General features: G+C 37.0%; 1 protein-coding gene and 1 pseudogene across 5 annotated transcripts in view; both read right to left on the reverse strand.

The window, feature by feature from the left end:
- Nucleotides 1-18,126, reverse strand: part of ARAP2 (ArfGAP with RhoGAP domain, ankyrin repeat and PH domain 2) — a 190,402-nt gene that overhangs the window by 7,040 nt on the left and 165,236 nt on the right. For 3 of the 5 annotated variants that reach the window (XM_019025871.3, XM_055385840.2, XM_055385841.2), the window contains 2 exons: nucleotides 12,301-12,435; nucleotides 4,938-7,210 (listed from right to left, as the gene is read on the reverse strand). In XM_019025871.3, the coding sequence (XP_018881416.2) occupies nucleotides 6,839-7,210; nucleotides 12,301-12,435 (507 nt within the window). In that variant the 3' untranslated portion in view covers nucleotides 4,938-6,838. Of the gene's footprint in view, nucleotides 1-4,937; nucleotides 7,211-12,300; nucleotides 12,436-18,126 lie in introns of those variants that run through there. The other 2 variants (XM_055385843.2, XM_055385842.2) reach the window with 1 other exon arrangement.
- On the reverse strand, nucleotides 46-4,846 carry LOC129533316 (LIM and senescent cell antigen-like-containing domain protein 2; annotated as a pseudogene).

Below are 18,126 nucleotides of genomic sequence, written 5' to 3' on the forward strand. Positions count from 1 at the left end.
GCAGTTTTTTAATTTAAAAAAATATTTTATTTTAATTTTTATGGGTACATAGTAGGTGTATACACTTATGGGGTATATGAGATGTTTTAATATAGGGATGCAATGTTTACTAATCACTTCATGAAAAATGGGTTATCCATCCCCTCAAGTACTTTTGTGTTAAACAATCCAGTTATACTCTTTTAGTTATTTTAAAATGTACAATTAAACTGACTATAGGCACCCTGTTGTGCTATCAAATGCTAGGTATTGATTCCTTTTATTCTTTTGTATCCATTAACCATTCTTATCTCATCCCACCACCCTCTCACTACCCTTCCCAGCCCCTGGCTGCCATCCTTCTGCACTTTATCTCAATGAATTCAATTGTTTTGATTTTTAGATCACACAAATAAATAACAGGTGGTTCACTTAGCATATTGACCTCCAGTTCCACAGATGTTGCAAATAACAGAATCTCATTCTTTTTATGGATGAATCGCACGCCATTGTGTATAAGTACCACATTTTCTTTATCGATTCGTCTGTTGATGGACACTTATATTGCTTCCATATTTTGGCTATTGCTGCAACAAACATGGGAGTGCTGCTATCTCTTAGATATACTGATTTCCTTTCTTTGGGGTATATATACAGCAGTGGGATTGTTGGATCATATGGTAGTTCTACTTTTAGTTTCTTGAGGAACCTCCAATTGTTCTCCATAGTAACTGTACTTACATTCCCACCAAGAAGTTTCCCTTTTCGCCACAATCTCACCAGCATTTATGACTGCCTGTTTTGGGGGTATAAACAATTTTAACTTAGGTGAGATGATTTCTGATTGTAGTTTTGATTTGCATTTTTCTGCCAATTTATGTTGAGCACCTTTTCATCTTCCTGTTTCCCATTTGTATGTCTTCTTTAAAGAAGGGTATATTCAAATCTTTGCCAACTTTTAATCAAATTATTAGATTTTTTCCGGTACAATTGTTGAGCTTGTTATTTATTCTGGTTATTAGTCCCTTGACAGATGGATAGTTTGCAAATATTTTCTGCCATTCTGTGGATTGTCTCTTCACTTTGCTGGTTGTTCTCTTTGCTATGCAGAAGTTTTTAACCTGATGTGATCCCATTTGTCCATTTTTGCTTTGGTTGCCTGTGCTTATGGGGATATTACTCAAGAAATTTTTGCCCAGCCCGTTGTCCTAAAAAGTTTCCTCAATGCACCATGCTGCTGCTGCTAGGGGGTTGGGGAGGAATGGTGTTGATTCAAGACCGTATTTTCTACCCCTTCAGTGCCTCCTTCAGTGATAAGAAGTTAAAACCAGGTACTGTGAGTGCTCATCTGAGTTTTGGTTCATATGAAGTTTGTTTTCTGTGTAGATAGTTATTAGGTTGGTGTCCTTTAGTGAAGGACAGTTGGAAGAGCCTTCTATTCCACCATCTTGATCTGCCTGCTAGAAGCGGTTTTGAAAACCATTAGGGTCAACTAAGATCAAATGAGAGCTAGGAGGACTAATACATTAATAACTAACATTTATTGTATCTCTACTATGCTGCTATATATGTATCTATTTCATATACCTGGCTCATAATTTGTGTGTGTGTGTGTGTGTGTGTGTGTGTGTATAAAATAGTTGTTGAAAAAAGTCAACAAGTTAACATTCCTACTTCTCAGATGAGGACATTTGGGCTCTGAACTTTAACTCATAAAAAGGGTTAAATCTGCAGAGGTATCTCAATTATTAAAAATTTTATATTCAACATATAGTGGCTGTGGCAGAAAAGGGGTAATACAATGCAATTTGTAATATTTTAAATAAAAAATGTTAAAATAATTATACAACTTAAAAACATAAACTTTAATTACCTGATTCATTTCTGTGCTTTGCATTTCCTGATCATTAGAAATTAAATGTGATGATTGTACACATGACAGAAAAATGGTCACATTTTACAACTAATTCTGTCTTAACTAATTGGTAACAGTGAAACAGTAGAAAAACTAACATATCTAACTCCATTTATTGTTTAAGGGGTCTTTACCTATTCCTGCTCACAGGCTAATTTTAGAGCACTGAGAAAAAATTCAAAGAAAACAGTCATGTAGTTTTCTTAACTAACTCTGTGATTAAAGGAAAAGTATGTAAACAGCTATGTTTTGTTAAAGATTTGCAGAAGCAAACACTGCATATTCTCACTCATAGGTGGGAACTGAACAATGAGAACACTTGAACACAGGGCAGGGAACATCACACACTGGGGCCTGTCAGGAGGTGGGGGGTTGGGGGAGGGATAGCATTAGGAGAAATACCTAATGTAAATGACAAGTTAATGGGTGCAGCAAACCAACATGACACACGTATACCTATGTAACAAACTTGCACGTTGTGCACATGTACCCTAGAACTTAAAATTTAAAAAAAGAAAACAAAGAAAAAAAGAGATTTGCAGAAGCATTGTGACCTGACCATGGACAAAGCAGCTCCAGCTGCCTCAAACTCTCACTAGTATCCAAATGTCTGCGGTTGTGGCTCACATCTTGATCCCAACCCTTTCCTCTTCCTGCTACCCTAAACATAAAAACAGCTTGAAATTTGTACCGACTTAAAATGGTACTTTAGGTCACTAGTTGGCCATCTTCTTGGTTTGCTGGCTTTCCAAAATAAAGTTGCCTTCCTTGTTCCTTGTTCCACCTCCTTAACTTACTGGCTGTGGTGAGGCAAGCAAAATGAGTCTGTGGTTGGTTATAAGTTCATTTGAGTAAGGGAGAATATGTAAGTCTGTGCAAATTTTGTTAAGATGGTGAAAGTTTTAATCTTCTTCCTAAAGTGATTATTAAAACTTTAAAAAGATGCAAATATCTGCATGCTACAACCTGTTCAAATACATTTGATGCATTTAAAAAATTGCTTTTGCATTATATTTTTGAATTAAAAATTATGCAATTCAGCAGCTAATAGTTACGTTCATAAGTCATATTTTTGCTTCAATTATTTTTGTTTGGTTTTGAGTTCTCAGTGACACTTTGATGAATCATCAGGTAATGATTTGTTTAGAAATCAAATATTTAAAAACCATGTCTAATAATTAATTTTAGGGCTACAGAAATAAAATTGAGAGTGCCTTTGAGCACTTTAAGTGCTTTGCTTTTTTGTTTTTTTCTTTTTTTTTTTTTTTCCTGTGACTAAGCCTTCATTATGCAAGCCTGAGTCCCAACCTCAGGTCTGCACTGGTTGTGGAGGAATTCTCCTCCTTAGAGGTGGAAATAAGCCACCTCTGACCCTACCACCTCCTATTCCCAGCCACACCCAAAGTCTCAACACTGGTTCTGGGCTGGGGGAGGGAAGAACCAAGTGGCCTAGCCAGAGGCAGGGGCCAAGTTTGGATTTCAGAAAGTCCTCTTGATGGAAGTGGGCTCCTGTCCCTGCAGGTAGTGAATGGGGTGGCAGGACTTGCTGGCCCAGTTTGGGCACAGGGATACTACTTGGTTAAATGAATGGTGAGAGATTGAAGGGTGGCCCTGGTCCTGCAGCTCAGGTGGGCTGCTCTGGCAGTGGGTGTACTCTGAGGTGGAGGGTCCCACAGGAATATGTGCAACCTGGTCCCCTGTGGGGAGGGACAGGTCAGGATAGGAGCTCTGGTGACCCCAGACCCTGATTTGCTATCCCTGGAGTTCTGCGGGCTGAAGTCCATGGACACAGGTAGATGCAGTCATAGGGCATGGGACCAGGCCTTTCACAGGCTCCCCACCTCTTGGGTCACTGCCTCTGCACAGAAGGAAAGAGAGAAGCCACCATAAAGGAGAGAAAAGACATTGGGGAAGGCAGAGATAAGAGAATAGAAAGGGTGGAGATGATGAGAAAGGAGACAAGGGGAGGACAAGAAGCACGTAAAGGGAGATGAGGAGTCCAAGAACAGACAACAGAAGTGTGAGGTGGCTGTGAGAAGGCAGTGAGCTGGAGAGGGAGAAGGCAGAGGTCCTCTGGGAGAAGGAAGGGAGGGAGAGAAGGGCCAGGCAAGACAGCCTTCAGAGTTGAGGTCCCCAGACTTGGGCTAGGCCTAGCAAGACGTGAGCTCCAATGACTTCTTCAGCCTGTTCTTCAGTTCCAGTGGGAAGTTCTTACACATGGGCTTCACGTCAAACTCCACACACTTGATCTTCAGAGTGAGCCTGCTCTTGCAGGTGGAGCAGGAGAAGCAGACAGCAGGCCTTGTTGAGGGCCAACACCATGTCACCCTTGACCTCATGGCTGTAGCTGTAGCAGATGTCCCAAAGAGCTGGCTGTAGTGGATCTCAAAGTAGGCCAAGCCCTTCTTCTCATAGTGCCAGGGCCCCAGGAATGGCTTCTCACACTCAGGGCAAAGAGCTCTGCATGCCACCACTCTTTGCCCAGTGTATTCACTATGTGGCCTTTGATGGGCTGGCTGCAGTCCCTAGAAATGGGGACAGCATCTTGTCAATGCAGGGCAGGCAGTAGAGTTCACCCTTCAGCTCATGGGCCTCACCAGTCAGCTCCTTCCTATAGTGGATGCAGCTGAAGTGGCCTGGGTGACAGGCACTGTTCCTGAACATGAGGGACTGCTCATGAATGACCAAGTGGCACTGCTGAGGTGCCAGACACTTGTGCCAGTCCCTTGGCCTTCTCGTGGTGTGGCAAGCCTGGCAGAGATGCCTATAAACCAGGGGTGGTACTATGCATCTTGTAGGGATGTGGCTGGTCAGCAGCTTCTCGTCAATACAGGCCACAGAGCCTGTAATTGTGCCTGGTTCTCAGCAAGTGGGTCTTTAAATAAATAAAGCTACTTACAGTGACCTGTTTGGAAAAACAATACAGCCAGTTTGAAGTATATATTAAATTCAAATTTTTTTAAAAAGAAAAGAAAGCTAATCTATTTGATCTATTTCACAATAACAACCTTCAACTTCTGAAAATAATAAAGTCACATTCAAGTAGACTTGTAAAACAATTTTAATGTTTACTCAAAATAAATGAGATGTCATCATTAGCCCTTATCTCACACTTGAAAAATGGAGACAATTGTTCAGAATAGAAAGGGAAACAGCTATTAGAGTTTAAGCTCAAGTTTCAAGAAGAATTCAGATAAGGCAGGTAAAAACTCTAGATACTTTTCCACTGTCCAACATCACCAAATATTAATTTCCACGTACCTCTTTATTTCATAAAAATATAAATATTAGAAATAGTATGTTTAAGATTAGTTTTTCTTTCTAAATAACATGATTTCTTGCTTTAAAGGAAGATTCCCTAATAGTGCCACCTATTTCATAAACTGTCCTGCAGTTTTGTGCTTTTTAAAAATTCTAATTTACTTTGATTTAAAGAATAAATATCTCATACCCATGGTGAACTATTTTATCACCCCAAAATACAAATGATCTGTATTTTACAATGAAGAAATTCATAGCATCTACCACCACATCACTGTACTATGATTGGACTGACTGAAGTATGGGCCTGTGAATACAGATTGAAAAATAAAAAGGAAATGCTAAAAAAAAAAACTTAGCTACATAAAATAATGTTTAATATCAAAACTCACCAGACAATCCAATTTTAAAGAAACTGATGGAAAAATGCTTCCCCTAACATGAACTATGGTTAGATAGCATTGTCTGTCAGGAAAATCACCAATTCAGTAGCTGATCTTTATGTGGAAACAAAAATAGGGCTTTGTCCTTATTCATAAGTACAGGGAAGAGACCACACCTTTATTTAAAAAAAGAAAAAAAAACCTAGATTAAATGTGACCAGGTAGCCCCCAAATGTATAGTAAACCACCAACTAGCCCCTGGCTCCATAATGGCCATATATTGTATTCTTCCAGTTATTTCTGACAATTCGGAGAAAAACATTACAACCTGAATAATAATTTAAAAAAATCTAAAAATCAAACAAAACAACAGGACCCTGTGGTGATGAATTTTGTTCGTACCAAAAGTATAGTCAGAAATTCTGAAAAAAGAAAAAATGCTTGCATACAATGACAGTGCAATCAGCATCCAGGCCAGGTCCTGTGTACACAACCTCTCCAATGCAGTGTAAGTTTCCTCTTAGCAGCCACCAACAATGAGCTCAAACGTAGTGAATCTGTAATGTGGCTGGTTTTCTAACACTATAAATATTAATAAGAGTGGCTAGTGCTATTATTTACATCTGTTGGCCGAATATTACTCTTGAGAAATAAACACTGGACTTTTTCTTAACAAGTGGTTTCTCATTGACAAGTTCTGGTCATTAGTGAACTAGAATGAATCTTAGCTCACTTCCTTGTTTTGCAGGACATTTAACTCCTTGCTTCTTTTAAAAACTCCAGTGGTTTTTAGGCAGCCACTACAATAAATTCTCCCCGCTTTTTCAATTTACTTCCCTTTCTTTTCCCTAAGGTAGAACTTCTGTAAACCTAAAAACATATGGTAATTTAATATACAAGGTTTCTCAAAGTGCAAAATATGTTACAGATAGTTTCTTAGGCTTCATTTAAACACAGCATTTTATACAATACAGTACAGTTTGAGATTTCTGCTCATAAATTATACCACTTAACAGACAACTACTTTAAAAGGACTGACCACCTAAGTAACCCAATGTCTTCTTACACACGTTAATACAATGGAACTTTACAAGCTTTGTTCAGACCAAAATAAAATTAATCTTACATTCAGTCACATATATACATATTTTTAAATGCTCCTTAAATGCCTAAGCATAGACAAATTTGCCTATCAATAGGCAAATTCTTATGAATTATCTTATAGTTCAGTTTTGGAGTTACACATAAAGATTGCATACAATATTAAAAAAATAATCTGGGGAGAAATTCATTTTATTTCCTACTTCAAAATCTGCTCATCCTGTAATTCTTTTGGAAGGGTTCTTGACCGCTGTAGAACCACATTAAGTTCTTCAATTACCCTTGATGGTAACTTATGATCAGAGTCCAAAGTAGCTTTGCTATTCCTGTCCTCAGTCTTCCTCAATGTCTTTAGGCCTTTATGGCCTTTTGGTTGCCCAAGTGGGGCTTCAGGCTCTGTGTCCTCCAGGCAGTTGAAACTCCGATGTTTTCGGGGTCGATTTCGAAGTTTATCGTCCTTGTGCTCCAGGCAGTGGGCCACCATGGAAGCTCTCTCCTTTAAGCTAGAGTCCACGGACTCTTTATCACACTTTTCACTGAGCCGCAGCCTTTCAAGTTCTGCTCTTGCACTCTAAAAATAAAATTAAATGTCTCACAGGGAAGCAAGATTTGGCACAATTTAGGTTTAGAAAGTGCAATCCACATAAAAGTTGATGCTTCCTATAAAAGATCTCATTTCTATGACTTAGGTCCTAACTTTACTTCGATACAAGTGGCATGTCTGAATTTATATACTAATCTTAGAGCTACAAAATCAACTACAGACAGTCCCTGGCTTACAATGCTTCAATACGATTTTTTGACTTTACAATGGTGAAAAACAAATATGCACGAAGTAGAAAGCATACTTCAAATTCTGAATTTTGATCTTTTCCCCGGTTAGTGATGCGCGGTAGGACACTCTCTCGTGATGATGGGCAGTGGCAGTGAGCTGCAGCTTCCAGTCAGCCATGCACTCATGAGGGTGAAAAACTGGTATGGCGTGCTGTGTTGCCAGATGATTCTGCCCAGCTGTAGGCTAATATAAATGTTCTGAGCACGTTTAAGCTAGGCTAGGCTAAGCTACAACATTCCATAGGTTAGGTGTATTTAACGCCTTTTTTATTTTATGTATGTTCACCTTATGGTGAGTTTATTGGTATGTAACCCCATCATAAGTTGAGGAACATCTGTAAAATGCAATCCATGGAAATTCATTTTAACATGCATTCAACATACCACTTCAAAGGTGTCTTTTGGGTTAGTTATTCAAATTGAATCTCACTTCATACTTGCCTCTTCTAACTCACTCCTGCTTAGATGTGTCTAGCAAAGTTTCTATTTTTCTTTCCTTTTGTTTAATTAGTTCACTGAAGTGTGAGCCTTGTACACACATAGGAAATGATCAATAAATATTTTTGAATGAGTAAATGAAGAAAAGTTTAAACAGTTTCCAGTATACAACACTGTTCTATTTTTCTTAATCTCAGTAGATCCAAACATAAATTTATAACAGAAAATTCAAGTGGAATAAAAATATTTTCATGAATATAATGCACAAATAATTTTGAAATTTGGAATTTTCTGGTAATATTCTGATTATACATCTTAAGCTATATACATTTTTCCTACTCTGAAATTTATAGGAAGAAATGTTTAATATCTAGCTTAATTCCAAAGTTTCATTAGAATATGTTAAAATACTAAGAAAAATAGTGATGGTTGAACAATGTAAATACAACCAATGCCACTGAATTGTATGTATTTTTAAATAAAGTAGAAAATTCCATGATATATGTATTTTATCACAAATGAAGTAAAAAAAACAAGACAGGGTTTATAAACAAACTTTAATCTTGTTAAAAAGTTTCACTTGGCATCTATTACTTGGGAAAAATTAAGGATAAATATAGAGAGGTTTTATATATCAGAGTGACAGTTCTCATTATTTTTCAACCATCAGCATAAAAACTTTGGGACTCTCTTAGACACAGAATTTAAGGGCCAAGTAATAACATACATAATGCTGAAATTTCAAGTACACTACTGATATGGTTTGCATCTATATCCCCACCCAAATCTCATGTTCAAATGCAGTCCCGTGTTGGAGATGAGGCCTGATAGGAGGTGACTGAATTGTGGGGGTGGGGTTTTCATCAGTAGTTTTAGTACCATCCCCTCTGTGCTGTTCTCCTGAGTGAGTTATGTTGAGATCTGGTCCTTTAAAAGTGTGTAGCACCTTTCCCCCCTCTCTCTCTTGCTTCTGCTCCAGCCATGTAAGATGTGCCTGCTTCCCCTTTGCCTTCTGCTATAATTGTAAGCTTCCTAAGGCTTCCCGAGAAGCCAAGCAGATGCCACCATGCTTCCTGTGAAACCGTGGGCTAATTAAACATCTTTTCTTCATAAATTACCCAGTCTCAGACATTTCTTTGTAGCAATGAGGGAATAGACTAATACATCCATAATATTAGCCTAAATTATGTAACCTTAAATGAAGGTGGGGAGATGTGATAGAAGTGAACTGTAAAGAGTTAGGGATGGGAGAGTGAGGAAGAATTTTGCATGAATAATATGGTGTGCCAAATTGCCTTGAATGCTATGAAGAAAGAAAGCCAAGTGCATAGACAATGGGGAAAGAAAGTCATAGTTTATACACTGTACTGTCCTTAAAAGATTAGGCATTCATAATTTAAAAAGAAAAAGATAAAGTCTGAAAGTGGAAGAGCAAGAGATGGCTTGCTATAGGCAATGTCAGTTCATGTCACAGGGTGCTGAGGGAAAACCAGTTGTCTGAACGGAAATAATAATCTGAAACAGAGTCTGTCTCTCCCAGTGGCAGACAGAGTAGGTTTTACTTATCATAGCTAGAGAATGGTATAATGGATGGGTTCTCACAGAGAATCATTCACATGGCTTTAGCCTGGGCCTTCATATTTTCCATTAAATCCAGAGGCAAGCCAATGGTTACAGAGGTCTTAGGACACCAAAAAGTAACATGACCAATATGTACAGAGTATACTAGAAACTCTCTTAATTGGCTTTCATTACCAAACTCACTGTATTACTTAATCTTCATGTTGTAAAATACATAATCATATCAATAAATTTAATCATCACAACACTTTAAACGCTTTAAACTCTGTATTATTCATAGTTTAAAGTAAATTGTCTTTATCTTAAGATGCAGAAATAGAAACTCAAAGAAAAAAATTTGCCCAAGGTTGCATAAGTGAGAGCTAGGGAGGGGACCCCAGGTTGGCCTTTCTGAAATCAATGTGCTGCTTTCTACCACATCAAACTGTGCTCAGGATACTAACAACAAAGAGAGGGGATTATGGGTGGGATTCTATGTCACTATTTTCTGCTTCACTGCATCATCATTCTTTGCTCGTTATTTTTGTTTTACAGATATTGCTGTTAAAATAGCAATTTTGAAAAAAACTAACGAATTATTCCATATCATCTTCCCAGTTCCTTAATATTTTGTCTCAATATACGTTAAAGATATGCTAGTCATTATTCTAATAAAGTTTCATGTATAATGTCACTTAATCACAACAGCACTATAAGGTGGGGGCTTTTATTAATCCCACATGCTTACAGGTAAAGCAGCTTAGAACGATGGCGTTAAAGTAAGATATCCATGATTTTACAGGGACTCAGTAGGAGGACCACAGGTAGTATCTAGTTTGTGCATTCTTCAGCATTCTGTTTGCCTCTTCATGTGTGATTTCCTCTGCCAACAACTTGGCATATTCAGCTGGCTCACTACTAATTTCCCCAATTAACTTGAGAAGTCACTTCCACCATGAAGCCTTCCCTACCTGGATAGGGTATTCTCATATGACTTTCAATAGGACTGAATGAAAGCCAGGCTTAGCCACAAAATTTATCAATCTGCCAACAACTTCTTTGAAAAATAATTCTTCTTGAATATATTCATTGTTATGACTGATTTTTATTAATATATAATACTTAATATTTTAACTCACTTTTCATTTTTAAAACAAAGGGTCAAAAATGGTTAGTTATTTTGTAAATATATTTTTTAAAATTTTTATATGAATCTAATTCTATGGCAGATATTTTCATGGTTTATATGAAATTTTTTTTAAAAAATTTCTATTATTGCCTTATGAAGTAAGTTTCATTATGTTTTTCCAACATAAACATTTAAAAAATGTCTTTGCCAAATTTATCAAATCACCAAACTACCTTATATTTACTAATCTTACAAAGAGCTTGGTTTATTTTAAAGACTCAGAAATTTTCCAGTAATTGAAAATGCATGTAATTCTTTTAAAAGCTTGTAAACACTTTATAGTTTCAGTTCTTCAGTTTTCCTATCTTAAATATGTTAAAAATTGTCTCTGAAATTGTGGATTTGGGATAAGGCTAAGAAATTATTATACAGTCAATCATCATCTATATTAGATACTGGTTAATGTATTTTGATCCCAATAATTTATTTTGCTTTGCCGATAATTGATCTGAAGGCAATGTCAAAAGATTCTACAGTCACTGTAGGGCGTATCTCTCCCTATGTTAGTTTCATCTGTTCAGCCTGTGTTCCCTGTCCTGGGTTCCTGGGAAATGTAACTCTTGGAATTTTAAGATACTTGATTAGATAAGGAACTCTGCAGAGCAGTTTATTACCTAAAAAAAAAAAAAACAAAACAAAACAAAACAAAAAACTAGGTACAGAATGGAAGAAACGACAAGGTCATGATTTCTTGGAGACATATTCCTTACTTTGATTACATCAGGGCAGAATGACTAAGCAGTAAACAAAGGACCATTATTTTTGAAGCTTTTCTCTTTTAGAGAAAGAATATTACAGCGGGATAAATGTTCAAGAAAGGATATGTACAAAAAGCTTAAAAATCTGATCACTAGGTTAAAATGGCTTTCATCTTTCAAAAGTTAACTTCTGTTTGGAGAGCAAAAGATTCGAACAGCTTAATTCCAAATTTAGGCTCAAGGAAGATATAAGAACACCTTCTAACTGCTTTTCTTTTTGCTTTCAGAGACTCAATTAAGACACTGAAATATGTGTTGGTCCCAAAATGGCTAATGAGTTTTGAGAGTAAACAGCCTATGTTCTTTGCTGAAGAGGCCAAACTTCATGTCAAGATTGATGCCGCTTATGTTCTCCCAACCCTCAAGGTGAGAAGGAAAACAAACAGTAGCTTTCATGAAAGATGCCAAATCTTCTTTTTTGATTCTCAGGGGTCATCTTGTAGGTCCTTAAATTAACTGAGAGACTCCATCAGTTCCCAAAGCACTGGAATGTGATTATATTACTAGAAAGTTTAGTTACCAGGGCTCCAGACGTATTCTGCTATGGGCTTACTCTGAGGGTGTTTTAAGTAAGCTTGTAAAATGAATTTGAAGTTGTGATTTTACCACCAGAATTTCTATCCGCATATTTTAAATTGGCTACTTTAGAGGTAAGAAAATAAGTAGTATTGTGCATATGTGATCGGGCGGTCAATGATATTAAAATAAAAGGTATAAGGTTATTCATACTGTTTTCTTGCTGTATGTGATCATTACCATGCTTTACAAAGTGATTATTATTGTGCTTTTGAAGCCAATGAAGTAATTAATGACCTAATCACATTATGACATAGGAAAATATATTCTATAATTGAATATAAAACAAACAAAATCCTAACCTACCTCGATATTTTTCCGGGCCAAGGTTGCATTCCCCTCATGCTGTATAGGAATCAGAGGCAAACCTCCAATTTTGGGATTTTTGGTTATTGAACGTTTTCGTTCCTTTCCAGCTGGTGGCCATATATCATATTCATGCTGTGGAAACACAATTTCTTGCTGTTGGTGTGTGATTTTATTATGTGGTATACTATGTCATAAAGCCACTTGGTTTCTTTCCCACATATCCACAACAAATGATCTGATTTCCATGAGAATTCCATTTGTGATTATGATGTTGACTCTGGTGGCAGCATCGCTCCAGGATATGAAACTCTTAACTGAACTGAGCTTTGAGGTCTCATCTCAATTTCTAAGTTTCAAATGCATGCCTTCTATACTACTTATCAAACCAAAAGGGGAAAAATATTTGAGGCAACTGGCAAATCTCTTTGTGGAAGAAAAATAGTACACTTGTCTACATTGTTAGGCACTGTAATCTAAGTAACTATACATTTACACCAAATATGATTTCAGTGTAAAAATAATTTTATCTTATATATCCCAAATCAACCTAAGGCATGACTATCAGAAAAATTAGCCTAACATTATGACCTCTTGAAAAATGTTACTATTTTATCTAATTGAATTCCAAAGAAATATAATCTTTTTACTCAGACATTTCAACATCTTTACTGAAAATCATTGTACAACAGAGAGTGGGGCACATTTGTTCTCAAATCATTGACTATATTCTTGCCTTCTAAATAATTATACATATGACTGGAGAAAGGTTAATTTGGATGGGGATAAATGTTCACAGGTAAAAATATAAGCTCTGGAGTGATTCATCTCTGATATATACATATAAAAAATTCTTTAAAGAATTTTGTACTCCCCAGGGTAGATTAACTTTCCAGAATTTGGAAAAAGTATATTGATTTTCAAACAACAATCTGTGACGTAAATACAGAATACCAAGTATAAAATGAAAAGTTTACAGATACTGTAATGAAATGAAAACCATTTAGTAAACTATATAGCTAAATGCCTACTCTTTATTTCTCTCAATTCTTAAGCAACAGATTATTGTTCTTAGGTTGCAGCTCTTATTTGAATGTGTTGCTTTATGGCAAAGAACTCATTTAAACAAATATTTACTGTCTACCCACCATATAATAACAGCTAATTTAACTAAGGGGCAAACTGCCAAGCTGTATGTTTATCAATGTACATATAATTTTCATTTATTCCTCAATGATCTTACAGTGCAGATCCTTTAATGTGCATCGTATCTACCCTTGAATGTTAGTGAAGCATTTACCTTAGTTCAGCAAATCTATAATGGTAGGTTATACAGTATTTCAATTGGAAGGTTGTAGCTTCATATTATTTTTATGACACAGTACCAAACATGGTTAAAAAAAGGATATTATATAATTGTGATGTTCCCAAAACATAAACCTGGGAGAAAACTGACTGAGAGGGAATTAGGCAATTTTGTGAATTACCCTTACACTTCCAAATCACTGATGTGTAGTGCATACGCTAAAATATATTTTGAAGAATCTAAGAGCAAATGCGGTTCCCAAATCCATATTTCTCTTTTCTGAAATAATATACAACTGTGAATACCAGCTAACTTTCCTTGAATTGAACTAAGAGGCATTTTTTTCTACTTTACATCCAAGTGATGTGTTCTGATTTAACATTTGTAGTTATTTGTAAATGACTTCAAAAGTCATACAGCGTGGATCATATAGGTGAGGATCAAACTTTCATTTTATAACCAAAGACCACACCTAAACATCTCCATTTCTGCCTTCCAATTTCTAACCTTTGCCTATCTTTCCAGCTAACTCAATTTAGTTTCATTCATTTTAACTGTTCTTTTCACTCCTTGAGATCTCCAATCCACCATCACTCTTCTCACAACATTTTTTACCACTTCCCTCATTGCCTGGCTTTCATTTCATGGTCAATCAGTAAACTCACTTCCTTGTAAATATGTTCAAGTTCAAATTTTATCTGATTACTTATTTTCTTGCTCCTTCGTTCTCTATCATACTTGCCTGGCAAAGCCCCAAACCTAATTAAACACAATTCAGCTTATTTCATGAGTGCCTGCCAGTTGATGGAGGACAAAAATAAATTACTCTGTAGATCCATCACACTTTAAATTTAACCTTAAATTTTAAGAAACCATTCAGCACTGCCTTGAAGTTCTATCATGGGACAACTGGTTTCCTCACTCTCTGAAGATTACTTCTCTCCTTTGCCTCTGCCCTTACACTTCAAAAACCCTGCCTGCATCACATGTGGTGATCTCACTGATTCAATCCAACAATTATTACTGATCATTTAAGAAAATACTCCCATCATGAAATGTACCAATCTCCTTGCATCTATAGTCATCTAAGTGAGTTTACTTCTTGCAATCAATATTTGCTAATTGCAAATAACTTTTATCCAGTCATATCTATAATTGCTCAGCTCAATGGGTCATAAATTGAGGTGGTCAATAATTTGAGAAGAAATGTGCCACAGTCTCTGCTGTACGATGATTTTTAATAAGGAATAACCATGCACTAGATCATATCATTTCATGTCTGTTCAGGGCCTCTGCTGGTTTAATAACATCTCTCCTCTTCTATCCATTTCTTCTTCCTGATTGGATTGTCTTCATATAATATATGCAAGTACACACTCCCCCATCTTAAAGATAAATCAAAACCCCCAAACCTACCTTCACCTCTTATCTAGTCACAACCTCATTTAATTACATAAGAAATTACTTGACAGAATTTTCTGTACCCATCACCTCGTTTTCCTCCTTTCTTACTTCTTATCACTGCTTTTGCTGTTTTTTTCTTCTGCCTACGCTTTAAATTTTGAAATGTCCCAGGGCTTATTCCTCTGTTCTCTCTCTCTCCCCCTCCCTCCTCCATACTTCCCTCTCTACCTCCATGCTTCCCTCTCTACCTCAAACCTTCTCCCCCAGGCATCTCATCTAATCCTATAGCTTTGAATACAATCTAAGTGCTGACTTCCCCCAAATTTACATTTTAGCCCCAAACCTGTGCCTGAGTTTTTGATCCACACATCCAACCTGCTGCCCAGCATACACATCTGTGTATCTAATAGGCATCTCAAATTTTATGTGGCCAAAACAGAACTCTCCATTTCCTTCTACATCTCTGATGATCCCACTTACATCTGACAGTTGCCAAAAAACTAGAATTTTTTCTGATTTCTACTCTTCCTCTCAAATTGCAATAGCCAATTGACACAGGAGTTAAGAAGGAATTACTAAGCAGATAGCAAGGGCATGGGAGTCCTTGGTAAGGCTTTTCTTTTTAATGAAAAGCAGTTCCAAGCCATCTTCTAACAAAAAGCAGCCTGCAATCTAGGAGCTTGCAGGGGTGAATGCTGGCAGGAACTAAGGACTAGACATTTTCAAAATGGTGGCTCCATCTTCCCTTCTCTGCCAGCTAAATGCATTGTAAGGAGAGGACAAGATGGTGTCAATCAACTGGAAGGCCCATTTGCATAAGAAGATTAGGGTGGGGGTGACCAGACTTACCCATACACTATGTAAACGCCATATCTGATCGAAATAATCTGTGAGCCCTTCGTAAATCAGACACAAACTCCTCAAACTGGACTATAAAACTGCACATTCTGCACTAGCTGGTCCTTTCTGCTTGGAGACCTCTTCCTGTTATAGAGGAAGCTGTTTCTCTTTCTCTTCTCTTCTACCTATTAAACCTCCTGCTCCTAAACTTCTACGTGTGTCTGTGTCCTAAATTTTCCTGGCACGTGACAAGGAACTCTAGGGTATATACCACAGACAACGTAGTCGCTTTGCAATAATTCCAAAAGCCTTATTAGCTCTACCTTCAAAATATTCCTGAATCTTAATTTGTCTTACCATATTCATTACCACCCTAGTCTGAGCTGACATCTTCTTTCCTATAGCTGTTCATCCCACTTGCATCTTTGACCCTCTACACTGCAGACTCAATGAAGAGAACAAAATAATTTTTTTTCAATTAAAATTAGATTATATCCTTCCCTTGTTTCAAACTATTAAGCAGGAACTACATAATTTGTCACAAGCCTTCCTCATCTCTAATATCTTACCTTCATGATGTTTATAGAATAAAACAAGACAGTGATGATGTCTCAGGACCTACCCTGCTGGCCCCATCCCTGAATGATCCTTCCTGAAAGCCTGCATGATACCCCTCTCATTTCAGACTGGTCTCAGGTCACCTGTCACCTACTCAGAAGGCCACTCCCTGAGAACCTTGCTCAATTAGTGCCTTCTTTATGTCAGTCACATGCTCTCCTTACCTGACATATTTTATGATTCTATTTTATCACACAGATATCGATTTGAAATTTTATCTGATTACTGATTTTCTTACCCTATTTCCTATTTTAGAAATACTAACTGAACATGTACTTGACATACAAGTCAAATATGATGAAGAGTCCTTCTTTTCATGGAGTTTACATTTTAGTAAGAGAGGCAGACATGAAATAGCTAATTACATTTTTTTCTTTATTAATTAGTGTCACAGTGGAGAAGTACAGGATGCTAAGGGTGATAGCCTGAAGGTCTAAGTCATCTGAAGGTCAGGAAAAGTTTCTCTGAGAATGGGATATTTAAGCTAAAGTCTAGATGACTTTTGAGGCAGGGGTGTGGAAAGGATGGAGATTACGGAAGTACTCTGAATACCAAAAGGAGCTCATTATAAGGGGTGTTTACTGTTAATTCGCATACGTGTTTGTGTGTATGTCTATGCTTTTAACATATATACTAATATTTGCTATTTTGCTGTTTCCCTACAGAGATGAACCATAAATCCTTAAATCCAAGAAGGCTTCTGTGTTTATCTTAAGGGAGGACCTGAATAATACCAAGAAGTAAAAAGAACAGAGGAAAGATAATTAGGCTAAATCTTTGAGACGAGGACTAGGATTAAAACATGAGACAGTGAGAAATAACCTTGTAGTGAGAGTAGGCTTTGCTTCCTGCATTCATTCCTTAAATTTCAACTGCAGAGTCTACTGACTCCAATTATAAAAGCAAAAACATCAGTTCAGTTGTGCCACAAATGACACTGTAACAGCTTTAGACTCTATAGTCCCAACTTTACCAAAAGACTTCAAATCCAGTTTTTTGTTTTTCCTAAAGTAGAACTCGATGTGGCCTAGCACAGTGGCTCATGCCTGTAATCCTAGCACTTTGGGAGGCCAAGGTGGGCGGATCACCTGACGTCAGAAGTTCGAGACCAACCTGCCCAACATGGTGAAACCCCATCTCTACTAAAAATACAAAAATTAGCTGGGCATGGTGGTGCACGCCTGTAATCCCAGATACTCAGGAGGCTGAGACAGGAGAATCACTTGAACCCAGGAGGCAGAGATTGCAGTGGGCTGAGATCATGCCACTGCACTCCAGCCTGGGCAACAGAGCAAGACTCTGTCTCAAAAAAAAAAAAAAAAAAAGAAGTTGAATATCTGAATTTTAATAAGTTACAAAAAGAAGAAGAAGAAGAAAAGCCTCTAAAAAGTTAGCAGCCAGTCTCTTGTGCACATGTTTTTCCAGGTAGTAATGGTAAAGAGACAGGCTGAGAAGAGCTGTGTTTATTAACCACTGAAAAAGTTAATACATTAAATGTACAGAGAAAACTATTTTCAGAACAAATAAGAACTAGATTTTGGAGTGAGCTAACTTATTTCTTATAAGGGAAACAGGAATATACCTCCTCAGTAATAAAGAATGGCAACTTAATCGTTACCAGTGAATTTCAATGCTCCATGAGAAGCATTGTTGGGAAT

This window comes from Gorilla gorilla, chromosome 3 (assembly GCF_029281585.2).
Source record: "Gorilla gorilla gorilla isolate KB3781 chromosome 3, NHGRI_mGorGor1-v2.1_pri, whole genome shotgun sequence".
Taxonomy (NCBI): Eukaryota; Metazoa; Chordata; class Mammalia; order Primates; family Hominidae; genus Gorilla; species Gorilla gorilla.